The sequence below is a fragment of the Phacochoerus africanus genome, chromosome 10 (assembly GCF_016906955.1).
Source record: "Phacochoerus africanus isolate WHEZ1 chromosome 10, ROS_Pafr_v1, whole genome shotgun sequence".
Lineage (NCBI taxonomy): Eukaryota > Metazoa > Chordata > Mammalia > Artiodactyla > Suidae > Phacochoerus > Phacochoerus africanus.
The window spans coordinates 4,099,304-4,112,746 of NC_062553.1; the positions used below are offsets into that span (position 1 = coordinate 4,099,304).

General features: G+C 54.8%; 1 protein-coding gene across 1 annotated transcript in view; it reads left to right on the forward strand.

Moving 5' to 3' along the window:
- Window positions 1-13,443, forward strand: part of MAN2B2 (mannosidase alpha class 2B member 2) — a 48,568-nt gene that overhangs the window by 1,381 nt on the left and 33,744 nt on the right. Inside the window, exons 2-6 of the mRNA XM_047798839.1 lie at window positions 864-1,010; window positions 2,719-2,824; window positions 5,314-5,486; window positions 7,435-7,523; window positions 8,087-8,264. Of these exons, the coding sequence (XP_047654795.1) occupies window positions 864-1,010; window positions 2,719-2,824; window positions 5,314-5,486; window positions 7,435-7,523; window positions 8,087-8,264 (693 nt within the window). The remainder of the gene's footprint in view (window positions 1-863; window positions 1,011-2,718; window positions 2,825-5,313; window positions 5,487-7,434; window positions 7,524-8,086; window positions 8,265-13,443) is intronic.

A 13,443-nucleotide genomic window follows, 5' to 3' on the forward strand; every position in this document is an offset into this window, starting at 1 on the left:
TCATGGACAGAACATGAAGGAGGAAGATAAGTGAGGAGCTCATTTTAAAAAAGGGGGCGGCAAGAGGACTTGAGGCTGAGCGTTAAGTCTGGTCCTGGGCGCACTGGGCAGCCTCTCTAGGGGCCTCTCCCCTGCGTGGGGCACTGGCTGACACGTGGGGAGGCACACCTGCCATCCTTGGTTCTCGGGAGGGGTGACTGAGGCCCAGAGAGGGTCAGTGCTTGCCTGAGGTCACCAAGTAGCCGCCATGCTGGTGATTCCCTGCCCAGTGCTCTTCACAGTCCTTTAGTGAGCATCTCTGGGCACCAGGCTATGCCAGCTGGGCCCAGATGCGAAGCAGCCACAGCTCCACCCCTGGGGCTCCCAGCCTAGGGGGAGACAGGTGGGTCTGCAGGTACAACCCGGGGGTCAGGTCCTCTCCACACTTGCTTCCCCATCACGTCAGCCCAAGCAGGACCTTCATGGTCCTTTGACCTCGCATCCTGAGGCTCCAGGGCACCCTTGGGGCCAGCCCGCCCGCCCTCTGGGAAGCTGTCCCTGAGCCTGGGCTGGCCTGGCCCGTGCCTCTGTCTCCTGGAGTGCCGTGGTCTCTTTCCTCAGGTCTGTCCAGGAGGACAGGATCCCATCAAAGGGGATCCATCCCTGTGCTTCTCTCAGGGCAGCGCTCACTGTGGGTCTGGCACAGAATGGCTCTGATACTCCCTGGTCGGAGAAGCCATCGGGGGAGGAGGTGGACAGAAGCGGTGTGAGTGCTAGGGGCTCCTGGACACTGTCACCCTGGGTGTTCCTCCTTGGCCCTTGGGTCCCAGCCGCCCGCTGGACCCCCTTGGGGCTCGAGTGACGGAGCCCCCTGCCCCCTCCAGGAGAGCATGCAGGTTTATGTCCCCGACGTCTACAACTCGGTGGTGGAGGCGCTGACCCGTGGGAAGAGGCGCAGGTTCATCGCTGTGGAGCAGGAGTACTTCCGGCTGTGGTGGGATGGCTTCGCCTCGGCCAAGCGGAAACGACAGGTAATGCTGGCCTCTGGGGTGGAGCCCAGGGGTCCACCCTCCAGGAACCTCCTGGGGCCGTGCTGTCTGTGTTGCATCAACCATGAGGCCCACACCCTGCTGGGCTGGTCCCAGGGCAAGTTTATTATTAATATTATTATTATTATTATTTTGTCTTTTTGCCATTTCTTGGGCCACTCCCGCAGCATATGGGGTTCCCAGGCTAGGGGTCAAATCAGAGCTGTAGCCGCCGGCCTACACCACAGCCACAGCAACGCGGGATCCAAGCCGCGTCTGTGACCTACACCACAGCTCACGCAACACCAGATCCTTAACCCACTGAGCGAGGCCAGGGATGGAACCCACATCCTTATGGATCCCAGTTGGGTTTGTTAACCGCTAAATCACAAAGGGAACTCCCCAGGGTGTGTTTAGATCAGGGTTGTGGTCAGCCCCATCCCCAGGGTCACAGGGTTGTGCTTTAATCCTGACTTTCTGGCTGTTCGTGGGAAACTGTGGCTCTGGCAGCCCAGCCTGGCACTCAGCAGTGAGAAGGGGGTCGCCTCTGACCCTGGGCATTTCCGGGAAGCCCTGTGCCCACACCCTCCTCCTTCATGTTGGCATGTGCATGGCCACCCCGGGCACAGGAGCTGGTGACCCAGCAGGATGCAATAGTCCCTGTGGTTCAGAGGCCGGAGGCTGATTAGTCGCACACAGCACAGGGAGTCAGAAGCCCCGCTTCACCGAGGGGCAGCCTGGGACCCGGTCCTGCGCCTCCAGCTCCCCCTGTGATCACAGGGGATGACTGGACTGTCAGCTCAGGTCCTGCACCTGGACATGGGGGTGATCGCCCTCCTCAGAGAGGCTGTGCCCAGGCGAGGGCATGATGTCAGGGTGGCTCTCTGGAGCCTGGTCCCTCCAGGCGTCGCCTTCCTCCAGAAGAGCCCCTGTCGGCGAGGTTCAGAGGCCCAGCAGCCTGTCAGGTAGCAAAGCTCAGAAGGCCAAGTGGGGAGACGACCAGGTCCTGCCCCCCCCCCGGGGGGGATGAGAACCTGCAGGCCGTGGAGGAGAGAGGATGGGCCCCCCCATTTGATGGCACTGCCACGTGCAGGCGCTGGGCTAGGACTTGCACATCACTGATTCTTCCCAACAGCCAGTGTGGGGGCGACAGATGGGGATACTTATACAGAGCTGGTCCAGGCTCAGAGATGGTAGGCAATTGGCCCATGGTCACACAGCTTATACCAAACAAGTGGGATTCTGGGACAATATTCTTTTTTTTTTTTCTTTTCTTGCCATATGGAAGTTCCCAGGCTAGGTGTCAAATGGATGCTGCAGCTGCTGGCTTACACCACAGCCACAGCAACGTGGGATCCGAGCCGCATTTTCAACCTACACTGCAGCTTGTGGCAATGCCGGATCCTTAACCCACTGAGTGAGGCCAGGTATCGAACCCAGGTCTTCATGAATGCTCGTCCAGTTCATTAACCGCTGAGCCATGACAGGAACACCAAAACTTATATTCTTATGTATAAGTTTGATGAAGCAGCAGCTGTGGGCCAGGCGCTGTTCTAGGTACTGGATGCAGTGCTGAACAGGACAGACCGTGTCCTGCTTTTGCAGAATAAATGAAGGTGAGGAGATGGAGGCAACGATGATGACAAACAAACAAAACCAGACTCAGCTCGGGGCTGTAACCTGGCTTTGTCTCTCTGCCCACAACGCCAAGGTCCGCCAGCTCCTGGCTGAACAACGCCTGGAGTTTGTCCTTGGAGGCCAGGTCATGCACGACGAGGCCGTGACCCACTTTGACGACCAGATCCTACAGCTCACAGGTTCGATTCCCCTTCCCCAGACACGGGGGCCTTGGGTCTCTGGTCAGGCCGGGATGGGTCAGGGTGTCTGAGCCCCGGTTGTGGGCTCCATCCTCCTGGGAAGACTGACCAGCACAAACAGTGATGGGCTGGTCCCATATTCCGGCCTGTGTCTCCGGTGCAGGGCTTAGGAGTGCGGACTAGACCAGACCGCCTGCCTGTACCCTGGCTCTGCTAACTCCCAATCCTGTCACCCTGGGCAAGTGAAGTAACCTCCCTAAGCCTCAGTTTCCTCCTCTGCAAATGAGTCTGATGATGCTGGAAGCCCTGTCTCAAAGGATGCTTATGCAGCTTAAACTGGGGTAACTCAGAGAGAGCTCATTGGGTACAGTGTGTGAAGGCTCAGTAAAGTTTACATGGCACCACTCAGCCACCAGCAGCTCCACCAGCACCACCATTACCAGAACCACTCCTGTCACCACCTGTATCGCCTCTGACACCAGCACCTCTGCCACCTCCAATAACACCACCTCCTCCACCACCACCACTCCAACCCCAACACCACCACCGTCCCCGCCATGGGTGCTGGACTCCCCTGCCTCAGGGCGCCCACAGAGGGGACGTCTCTTGCCTCTGCTACCACCCCGCCAGTGCCACCGCCCTGAATGCCCCAGACCTGACCCTGCAGGCCTGACCTAGAGCAGGGAAACCGGAATCCCAGAAAAGACAGCTTCTCATCACTTTGGGGCGGGAAAGGGCCCCAGGCCACCTCTCTGTGTCCCTCTCCAGCGGATGCTGGGGGCTCCATTGCCAAGGTCCCAGCACCCTCAGAGGATGGACAGTGATTTCCCCTCACAAGGACCTTATATTCTAAGTACAAGATGTGTGTGCACGTATACCCTTCAGTCTGCAGCACCGTCCTCAGATAGTCGTGGAAAAGCCCACTCATAGAGGTTGACTATGAGGTCAAAAAGCTGCTGAAAGCTGCTGGACTCATGCTGCAGCACGCAAGGGTCCCAGATCTGAGCCGAGCCCAGCCCATGCAGTGTGGTGCTTGTTAGCTCAGTCCTGCTGTCTGGGGGCTGAACCAAGTGTTTTCCCATCTACAATCCCCAGGTTGCCTCAGAACAGCCCTTGGCAGGTGTATCGTCCCAGCCCCATTTTTCAGACAAGGAAGCTGAGGCCCAGGGAGGGATTTGTATGCAGCCAGTAGTAGAGCTGGAGCTCCAGCCCAGGCCTTTCCTGGTCCTGCTCTGTCTCTAACTTGTGCCTCCAGAAGGGGAGGGTGCCTCTAAGGGGGAGGAGGAGTATGCGTCAGGCTCTCAGGGGGCCCTTTTCAAACCACTCACACCGGAGGTCCCAGACACCGGCCTGTGTGCTGTGTCCACAGGGGGCGGGGTTTCTCAGGTGTGTCAGGTGGGACGTGCTGGACCAGCCCTCGCTGCTTCTGCATCCTTCTCCTCATCTCACTTTGCTGAGCCCCTGCTGAGAGGCAGGCCCTGGACAACCAGACAGCCCTCCCTCAGCCTGGACCCACCGACCCCCAGGGCTTCCCCCTCCTCTCCAGCTTCTCCTTCTTCTTCTTCTTCTTCTTTTTTTTTTTTTTTTTTGCTTTTTAGGGCCACACCTGCAGCATATGGAGGTTCCCAGGCTAGGGGTTGAATTGGAGCTGTGGCTACCAGCCTATGCCACAGCCACAGCAACACGGGATCCAAACTACATCTTCGACCTACACCACAGCTCACAGCAACGCTGGATCCTTAACCCACGGAGCGAGGCCTGGGATTGAACCTGCATCCTCATGGATGGTAGTCAGATTAATTTCCTCTGAGCCATGACGGGAACTCCCCCAGCTGTTCCTTCTTGGCCTCTTTGGCTTCCCGCACTCCTCTGCTGCTCCCACTGGTTCCTGAGGGCTCAGAGCCCCGCCCCAAGTCCCACCGCCCGGCGGCCGTCATCACCTCCTCTGTGTACCAGACCCCGAATCTTCATCAGGCCGGCCCTGGGCTCCCAGCAGTCACCTCCCTCCTGGATGAGCCTTGTTCATGGATCTGATCATAGCTCTGTCTCAGGACCCTGGGATCTCCTGGCCCATAGCCGACGGCCAACTTGGGGAGCTCATCAGTGAAAACCTGTCTGGACCAGTCACTAAAGATCCCTGAGACTTAGTTCTTTCTCCTTCAAATGCAGACTTTTGCCCCCAGCTTTCAAGGTGTGTACAAGATAATATTTGGGTGAAGGCCTCGGGGAGCTTGAATCAAGGTTCATCAAGCCTGGGCCTTTCTGCGGTCCCCCTGACCTCTGGCTCCTTGTGGTGGCTGGGACATCAAGAATAAATAAGTGAATGCTCAGAGGATTCTGGGATGGAGCCCGATGTATGAGTCCCCATTGCAGCAAGCCCCTGCTTGCCTGGCAGATGGCTCTCCAGCCCTGGTGACAGGCGGGGGCCCCGAGGGACTTAAGGGTGAGGGGACATCTTCTGGTCACATGCGAGGCTTATCTCTTTGCAGAAGGACACGGGTTTCTCTATGAAACGTTTGGGATCCGGCCTCAGTTCTCCTGGCAGGTTGACCCCTTTGGCGCGTCTGCCACGACGCCCACCCTGTTGGCCCTGGCCGGCTTCAACGGCCACGTCATCTCCCGGGTCGACTACGACCTGAAGGACGCCATGCAGCACACCCAGGTGAGCGGCGGTCTTCACCCACGGCTGCAGCCTCGCCTCTGCTTCTCCCCGCGTTCGGTCCCAGCCTCTTAGCACCCCCGATATTCTTCAGAGCATCTGGGATGCTCAGCGGCTACACGGGGCCATTGCCTGTCGCAGACGCATCCTTGGCTCTGCTGCGCCCTAGGCGAGCGTGGCCTCTCCTCCCGCATGTCCAGCCCCCGGCTGAGCTGCAGGCCCAGCTTGGATGCCCGCTCTCTGAGCCCCCTTCCCTCATCAGCGGGCTGGGCTGGACGGCTTCCTTCTCTGAGTCTCCAAAGGGAGTGCAGCAGCCTGCACTCGGTACCCTGCGCTCGGCGCAGAGAGGAGGCGGCCGGGGTTCTGGGAACCCGGACACAGCTACTCTTCCTTTGTGTGGGTGTGGGCGGCCAGTCAGGATGGATGTCAGCGCTAACCCACGGCAGAGACCCTGCCTTTTCACCTGCTGGGACCCTCCGCCCCTCCCGGCTCCCTCTCACCCTCTGGGCAGCCCTTGGGCACGTGCCCTCGCTCCCCGGGGCTGCGGGTAAGAAAGCGCCGCAAGCTGGGCGCTTTGAACAGCACGGGTGTGCCGCTCTCAGGTATGGAGGCCAGGAGTCCGAGACCAGACCCGGCCAAGGCCACGGGCCTTCTGAGGGTGTTGCGGGGGGCTCCCGGCCCCTCGGCTTCTAGTGCCTCTGGCCTCCTTGGCTTGGAGGGGCCGACGTCCCCCCTGTCTTCACATCATCGCCCTCTGTCCGTGTCTGGATCAATTCCTCCTTTCATGAGAACCGCAGACTTTTTTTTTCTTCTTCTGGTTTCTAGGGCCATACTTGCGGCATGTGGAGGTTCCCAGGCTGGGGGTGGAATCGGAGCTGCAGCTGCCGGCCTTCACCACAGCCACAGCAGTGCAGGATTCAAGCCTGGTCCGCAACCTATACCACAGCTCACAGCAGCACTGGATCCCTAACCCATGGAGTGAGGCCAGGGGTCGAACCTGCGTCCTCATGGATACTAGTTGGATTTGTTTCTGCTGCGTCATGATAGGAACTCCCAAGGACCCTAGTCATATGGGATCAAGGTCCAACCTCTTGACCTCATTTTTACCGAATTTCCTATGTAAATTCTTTTTTTTTTTCCCCCAAATGAGAACATGTGAATTACTGGGGTTAGGAATTCAACAAATGATTTGTGCAGATTGTTCACCCCATCACGGAGAGGTAGTGTTATAATGATCGTGTTTTACAGATGGGGAAAATGAGGCCAGAACCATGAGGATTCTGGGCAGGGTCACGCTGGTAGTAAAGTCTAGAGAGCGATGGTAGCACGGCCAGCAGGAGTGATCAAAGAGGCTTTGGGCTGTAGGTGCCGCGAGAGACGTTTTTAATGAGCCTCCACTGAGCGCCGCTCTGAACTCCGCACACCCTCCGTGGCAGCTCCCTTCCCTGCAGACACAGCTCTGTGAGCTGGGTGTGGCTCCCTGAGATTCCTGTGCAGAGACCCCAGAGGAGTCCAGGGACTGTGGATGGAGCCAGAGCTGGTGCTCGGAGGAGCAGGATTTTATCCCTGCTCTGTAACCCTGAGCACTTTCTGCCCATCATAATTGAGAAATGGACTGAACCCTTAGTGAGGGGTGCTGAGCTCCCCGTGTCTGGGGGGATTCAAGCAGAGTCAGAGCATATGGCTGGCAGGCTCCGGCAGAGGAAGTCCTGCCCTGAGAAGTGGGGAGAAAGAGGAGGCAGGCACCTTGTGGAGGGCAAGTTCCTGCACCCTCTGGGCTTTGTGGGGTCAGGAGGAATCTTAAGGAGGAGGCGTCCGAGGGAGAGCTTGTCCTGAGCCTGGGGAGAGGAGCAGGGGCCGGCAGCCTTGAGACGCAGGTGGGGCCTGGGGAGGGCTTGCTGGGCAGCCCTGTTGCCCCTCGGCCCTCTGCCTGTTCCCTCTGCCTTTGCAGGGCCTGCAGTTCGTGTGGCGAGGGTCCAGGTCCCTGGAGGCGCGGCAGGAAATCTTCACGCACGTCCTGGACCAGTACAGCTACTGCTCGTGAGCACTTGCCTGGGGCCAGGCCTGTTCTAAGCACCATCCCTGTATCAGCTCAGCCACGGCCCTTTGGCCACCCCTGAGGAAGGTGCCCGAGGGCCCGTCTCACAGGCAGCTGAGGCCTGACCCCCAGCTGAGGAGCTGCGGTGGCCACTGTGGGCCAGCATTGTGGGGCTCTGGCAGCAGCTCCGAGGCCTCTGCATTATGGGAACAGCCTGCCTGTGCACTGTCTGGTTGGACGGCCCTAGGTTCAATCCCACTGTGTCCCTTTGTCCCTGTGAGGCCATGGGCAGGGGTCAGCCCTTCTGTGAACAGGGGACACTTCAGGAAGGGTGAGGGGGCTGGGCAGGGACTCACTCCCAGGTCCTGGGCCCCCTGCAGTGGGAGGTGCCCCAGGTCCCTCGGGAGGGGCGCGGAACGAGGCGCCTTCTGTCCGCAAAGCTCTCGTCTGCCCACCACTGCCCCGTCCACCCAGCCGACGGGAGACGGAGGCCCCGAGCAGGGTCTGCGGGCGCAGGTGCCCCGGCGCCTTGCCGAGTCCTGCCTGACACTGCCCTCTTCCTCAGGGACGGGTTTATGTGGAGCGGGTCTCCCAGGTTCCTGGATCGGCCATTCGATGTGGATTACCCCGCCGTGGAAATGCCTGTCAGCCAGGACAACATAAATCACTATGTCCTCAACTTGGTGGACAATGTGAACAAGCGGGCCGCCTGGTTCCGGACCCAGCACGTTCTCTGGCCCTGGGTGAGTAGGCCTCACCTCCGCCCAGGGACTGCGGTGATGGGTCCGACCTCACACCTGGGACCCCCCCGGCTGCTGTCCTGCTCTGACCAGGCCAGTCTCCACCCGGACAGCAAGCCAGACAGCCCCCCCTGGCTCTGTCCTTCCTCCCTGCTCACCCCGAGTCCTCCCCCCGCCCCTGGCCTCCCCCCCGACCCTGATCACCCCCAGACTCTCCCACCCAAAACGCAGCCCCTCACCCGGGAGGCCTCCTTCTTCCCCGTCTCCTCCCCTCCCTAAGCCATGCTGGGGTCAGAGTTCTGGGCCTGAATCCTTGCTTCGACCCCATGGGCCTCAGTTTCCTCATCTGTGAAATGGGGAGGATGACAGGACCTGCGTCCTAGGCTTGTTTTGAGGTCAAGTGAGAGAAGGTGTCCCCAGGGGACACTGCCCACCACAGAGTCGTCCTTGTTGTCATAGATAAACTTTATGGATCACCCCCTGGGTGCCAGGCACTCTTCTGTGGGACGTATTTGCCTCACTTGTTTAAGCTGCCCTGCTGGGCCTAGGTTACCCCGTATGCGGATGAGGGTGGCGGAGAGGCAGAGAGGTTAAGGAATCTTCCTGAGGCCACCAGCTACTTAGCAGGGCGGCTAAGAAAGTAGAGTGTGTTCAGACGCCATCAGACAAGCTCTGCAGCCTGCTTTCTTAGCTCTTGACTAATATTTTTAAAAAGGCTATGTTCTTTTTTTTTGGCTGTTTTTATTTGTTATTACATTTTCATATTGGTGTGCATATTAGTAAAAAATTTTTATGCCATACATTTTTATGCATTAGGTCCACAGGCTAATAGGTATGACACGTTACGTCAAAATAGGATTCTGTATTACTTCATCTGTGGCTTGAGGCATAACTGAAAAATATCTGTGCGTGGTAAAGTATAAAACAATGGAATATTTACTTTCTCAACAGCTCAAACCCGAATGTGGTATTTGCACAAGGAAAATAGAAATACTTGCCTAAAATAACTTGGGCCCAGATGACAAAATTTTCTAAATGTCATCCTGTGACCTCTTACTTGAGATTCATTATGAAAACAGTCCTACAGGTATTGTCAGTCTAGGCTTGCCTGGCCAACGTATTATTCCAGACTCCTTTGGGGGCGTGGATCTGAGCGCCTCTGGAGGCCCCCTGGGAGACCCCGTCACCACCTTCTCAGGCCTCTGACCAAGACCCTGGGAAGCAGGCAGTTTCTGTGGGGCTGTTTCAGTCCTGTTTGAGGGTCTGTCCACCTGTCAGGGGGAAGTCCTGCTGTCCGTGCTCTTTAGTTTTTGTGGTGAGCGCCTAACAAAATTGATAGGAATAGGTCCTATCAATCTATCTCTTCCGCCAGCCTGAGAGCCGATAAATTCGCAAGTTCTCATCGCGCTGGCCACTTGTAGGACTAATTTTGCTTGGGCTCGCCTGTGAGTTTGGGGTTGGTCAGTGCCAACTATGGATAAGCAGTGAGGTCCTGCTGCAGAGCACAGGGAGCTCTACCCAGTCTCTTGGGATAGACCGTGGTGGAAAATAACATGAGAAAAAGAATATATACCCGGTCATATATGTGTTATGACTGGGGCACTATGCTGTACAGCAGACGTTGGCATAGTGTTATAAATCTGCTACGCCCTAATAAGAAATAGACTGAAAAAACCCCACAGGGAACTCTGTTCTTATCTCGTTGTGCCCATGAGGGTCAGAGAGAGCGCACCTCTGCAAAAGTTCTGTGAGCCAGGAAGTGCAGACTGTGGGATTTGCAATCAGAGATGGCTGAGCGTGAGGTTGGGGGCCAAGATTTGAGATACGCATACAGACCCAGGATTTCAGCCAAAATGAAGACTTTGCGTCCTGCGAGCCATATATTCTCATTTTAATTACATTTCTGTTGTATTTTTCTTTTTTTTTTCTTTTTAGGGCTGCACCCGAGACATGTGGAGGTTCCTAGGCTAGTGGTCCAGTCAGAGCTACAGCCGCCGGCCTAGGCCAGAGCCGCAGCAACGCAGGATCCGAGCCGCGACTGCGACCTACACCCCAGCTCCCGGCGACGCCAGATCCTTAACCCCCTGAGCCAGGCCAGGGACCGAACCCGCTTCCTCAGGGATCCTAGTTGGGGTCGTTAACCACTGAGCTGCGACAGGAACTCCTGTTGTATTTTTCTAAAGGGTGAAATTTCACTGAGGATAATGGAAAATACCAACACTTTTTGGCAGAAATTTTCTACACTCGCTCTCTTTTAAAAATTTTTCATTAAAAAATTTTTTTTTATTTCAAATGATTTTTTTCCCATGTTCTCTTTTTCTTGAGGTATGATGACCATATACCTTTGTACTGGTTCCCAGTACGCGTCCTTATGACTGCACACGGGTTTATACGGCAAAGCAATCACCCCCATAGGTCTCGTCAACGCTGTCACCACAGAGTTACAAAAGTGTATTCTCATAATGAAAACTTTTAATGTCTACTGGTTGGCTCAAATATAGGATACAGTATTATTATTATTATTATTTTATTTTATTTTTTTGTCTTTTTCTCCTTTTAGGGCCGCACCCATGGCATGTGGAAGTTCCCAGCCTAGGGGTCTAATCGGAGCTGGCGCCACCGGCCGACACCACAGCCACAGCAATGGGCTGGGATCTGGGCCACATCCGTGACCTACGCCACAGCTCGCGGCAACACCGGATCCTTAACCCACTGAGCGAGGCCAGGGATCGACTCTGCGACCTCATGGTTCCTAGTCGGATTTGTTTCTGCTGCGCCATGAAGGGAGCTCCCTCTTCTGTCCTTTTTTAACCAGGTTTTTTTTTAAATTTTTTTTTTTATTTTTTGTCTTTTGTCTTTGTTGTTGTTGTTGTTGTTGTTGTTGCTATTTCTTGGGCTGCTCCCGCGGCATATGGAGGTTCCCAGGCTAGGGGTTGAATCGGAGCTGTAGCCACCGGCCTACGCCAGAGCCACAGCAACGCGGGATCCGAGCCGCGTCTGCAACCTACACCACAGCTCACGGCAACGCCGGATCGTTAACCCACTGAGCAAGGGCAGGGACCGAACCCGCAACCTCATGGTTCCTAGTCGGATTCGTTAACCACTGTGCCACAACGGGAACTCCTAACCAGTTTTTTTTTTTGCTCATTTGCTCTTGAGTTGTATGTGTTGTTTATGTAATTTGGGTATTAACCCTTTATCAGATATATAATTTGCAAATATTTTCTCCCATCTGGTAAGTTTTCCTTTGCTTTGATAAGGACTTCCTGTGCTTGGCAGAAGCACTTGAGTTTGATATAGTCTCACTATTTACTATTTCTTCCATTACCTCTGGTTTTGGTGTCAAATCCGAAAAAATCCTCATCCTGACGAAACCCAGCAAGACCCAGCAGGCCTTCCCTGAGCGGCAGACTCCCACACACCCTCCCTGTCTCTTACTCTCTTTTGAAGAAAAGCTTGTGTCCGCTAGACCGTCCCTGAGTGCCAGAGCACAAATATAATCAGAAAAAATGAGAAAATAAAGAAAGGAGAGCAGTGATGCAAACAATGCAGTGCTATTTTGTCCGGAAAATGGAGTCAAGGACACTGGATCCTCCCCAAGGACTTTAGATGAGATCTAGAGTCGTCCACTTGAGTAATTTTGCAGATGCGAGACACCCTCATTAGGTGGAGGAAGGAGACTGCCTACTGGTCACCAGCAGGAAGACCTCAGATAAATTAGAGCCAGAAAATGAATAGTGGAGATTCCCGTCATACCACCAAGCCGTCAGAAGAAAGAGTCCACGAGCTGATCCTGCCCCCTTCAACCCTCCCCTTTGAAACCTCTTCCCTGAAAGCCATCTGGGATTCTGGTCTTCTGAGCATGGACTGCGTTCTCCTTGCTCAGGGCGCTGCAAACACACTGGGTTTCCTTTCATCACATCCCATTGTCAGTAGGTTGCTTTTGCTGAGCACGGCGTGAGTGAACCTGACTTTGGCCAGGTAGCAAAGACCCGTGGCAAGGAAGTGATCATCTTTCATTTCTTCTGGGCAGTTTACAGTTTCTCGAGTCTGACGTTCACCTCTTTAATCCGTTTTAGTTAGTTCTTGAGGATGGTGTTAGGGAGTGATCCAGTTTCATTCTTTGGCTTGTGGTTTCTAGTTTTCCCAACATCATTTATCCTAGAAACTGTCATTTCCCCAATTTATATTCTTGGCTCCCTTGTCATAAAATAATTGACATAGATGTGCGGGCTTATGTCCGAGCTCTCCATTTTCATACAGGGATCATTGCCTCTTTTTATGCCAATACCGGACTGTTTTTATGATTACAGTTTTAGAGTATAGTTTGAAATCGGGGCAGTTGATGCCTCCAGTTTCATCTTTATTTCTCAAGATTTCTTTGGCTATGCAGGGTCTTTTGTGGTTCCACACAAATTTTAGGATAGTTTGTGCTGCTTGTGTGATAAACATCATTGTAACTTTCATAGGGATTGCTTTGAAACCCTAGAGTGCTTGCATAATGTGCACATTTAAAGCATACTAATTCTTCAGAATATCAATTGTGAGCACAGACTGTCATTCCATTTATTTGTATCTTCTTCAATTTCTTTTCTTTTCCTTTTTTTTTCTTCTTTTTTTTTTTGTCTTTTTGCTATTTCTTTGGGCCGCTCCTGGGGCATATGGAGGTTCCCAGGCTAGGGGTCGAATCGGAGCTGTAGCCACTGGCCTACGCCAGAGCCACAGCAACGCGGGATCTGAGCCACGTCTGCAACCTACACCATAGCTCACGGCAACGCCGGATCGTTAACCCACTGAGCAAGGGCAGGGACCGAACCCGCAACCTCATGGTTCCCAGTCGGATTCGTTAACCACTGCGCCACGACGGGAACTCCCCTCTTTTCCTTTTTTTTAAATTGTTTTTAGGGCTGCACTTGAGGCATATGGAGGTTCCAAGCTAGGGGTCGAATTGGAGCTGTAGTTGCTGGCCTATGTCACAGCCACTGTCTTATGTCTTATGTCTTATGTCTGTGACATAAGTCTTTCACCTACTGGAGCAAATTTATTCCTTTGTATTTTTTTTTTTGTCTTATTTTGCCTCTTCTAGGGCCGCTCCCACGGCGTATGGAGATTCCCAGGCTAGGGGTCTAATTGGAGCTGTAGCCACTGGCCTACGCCAGAGCCACAGCAACGTGGGATCCAA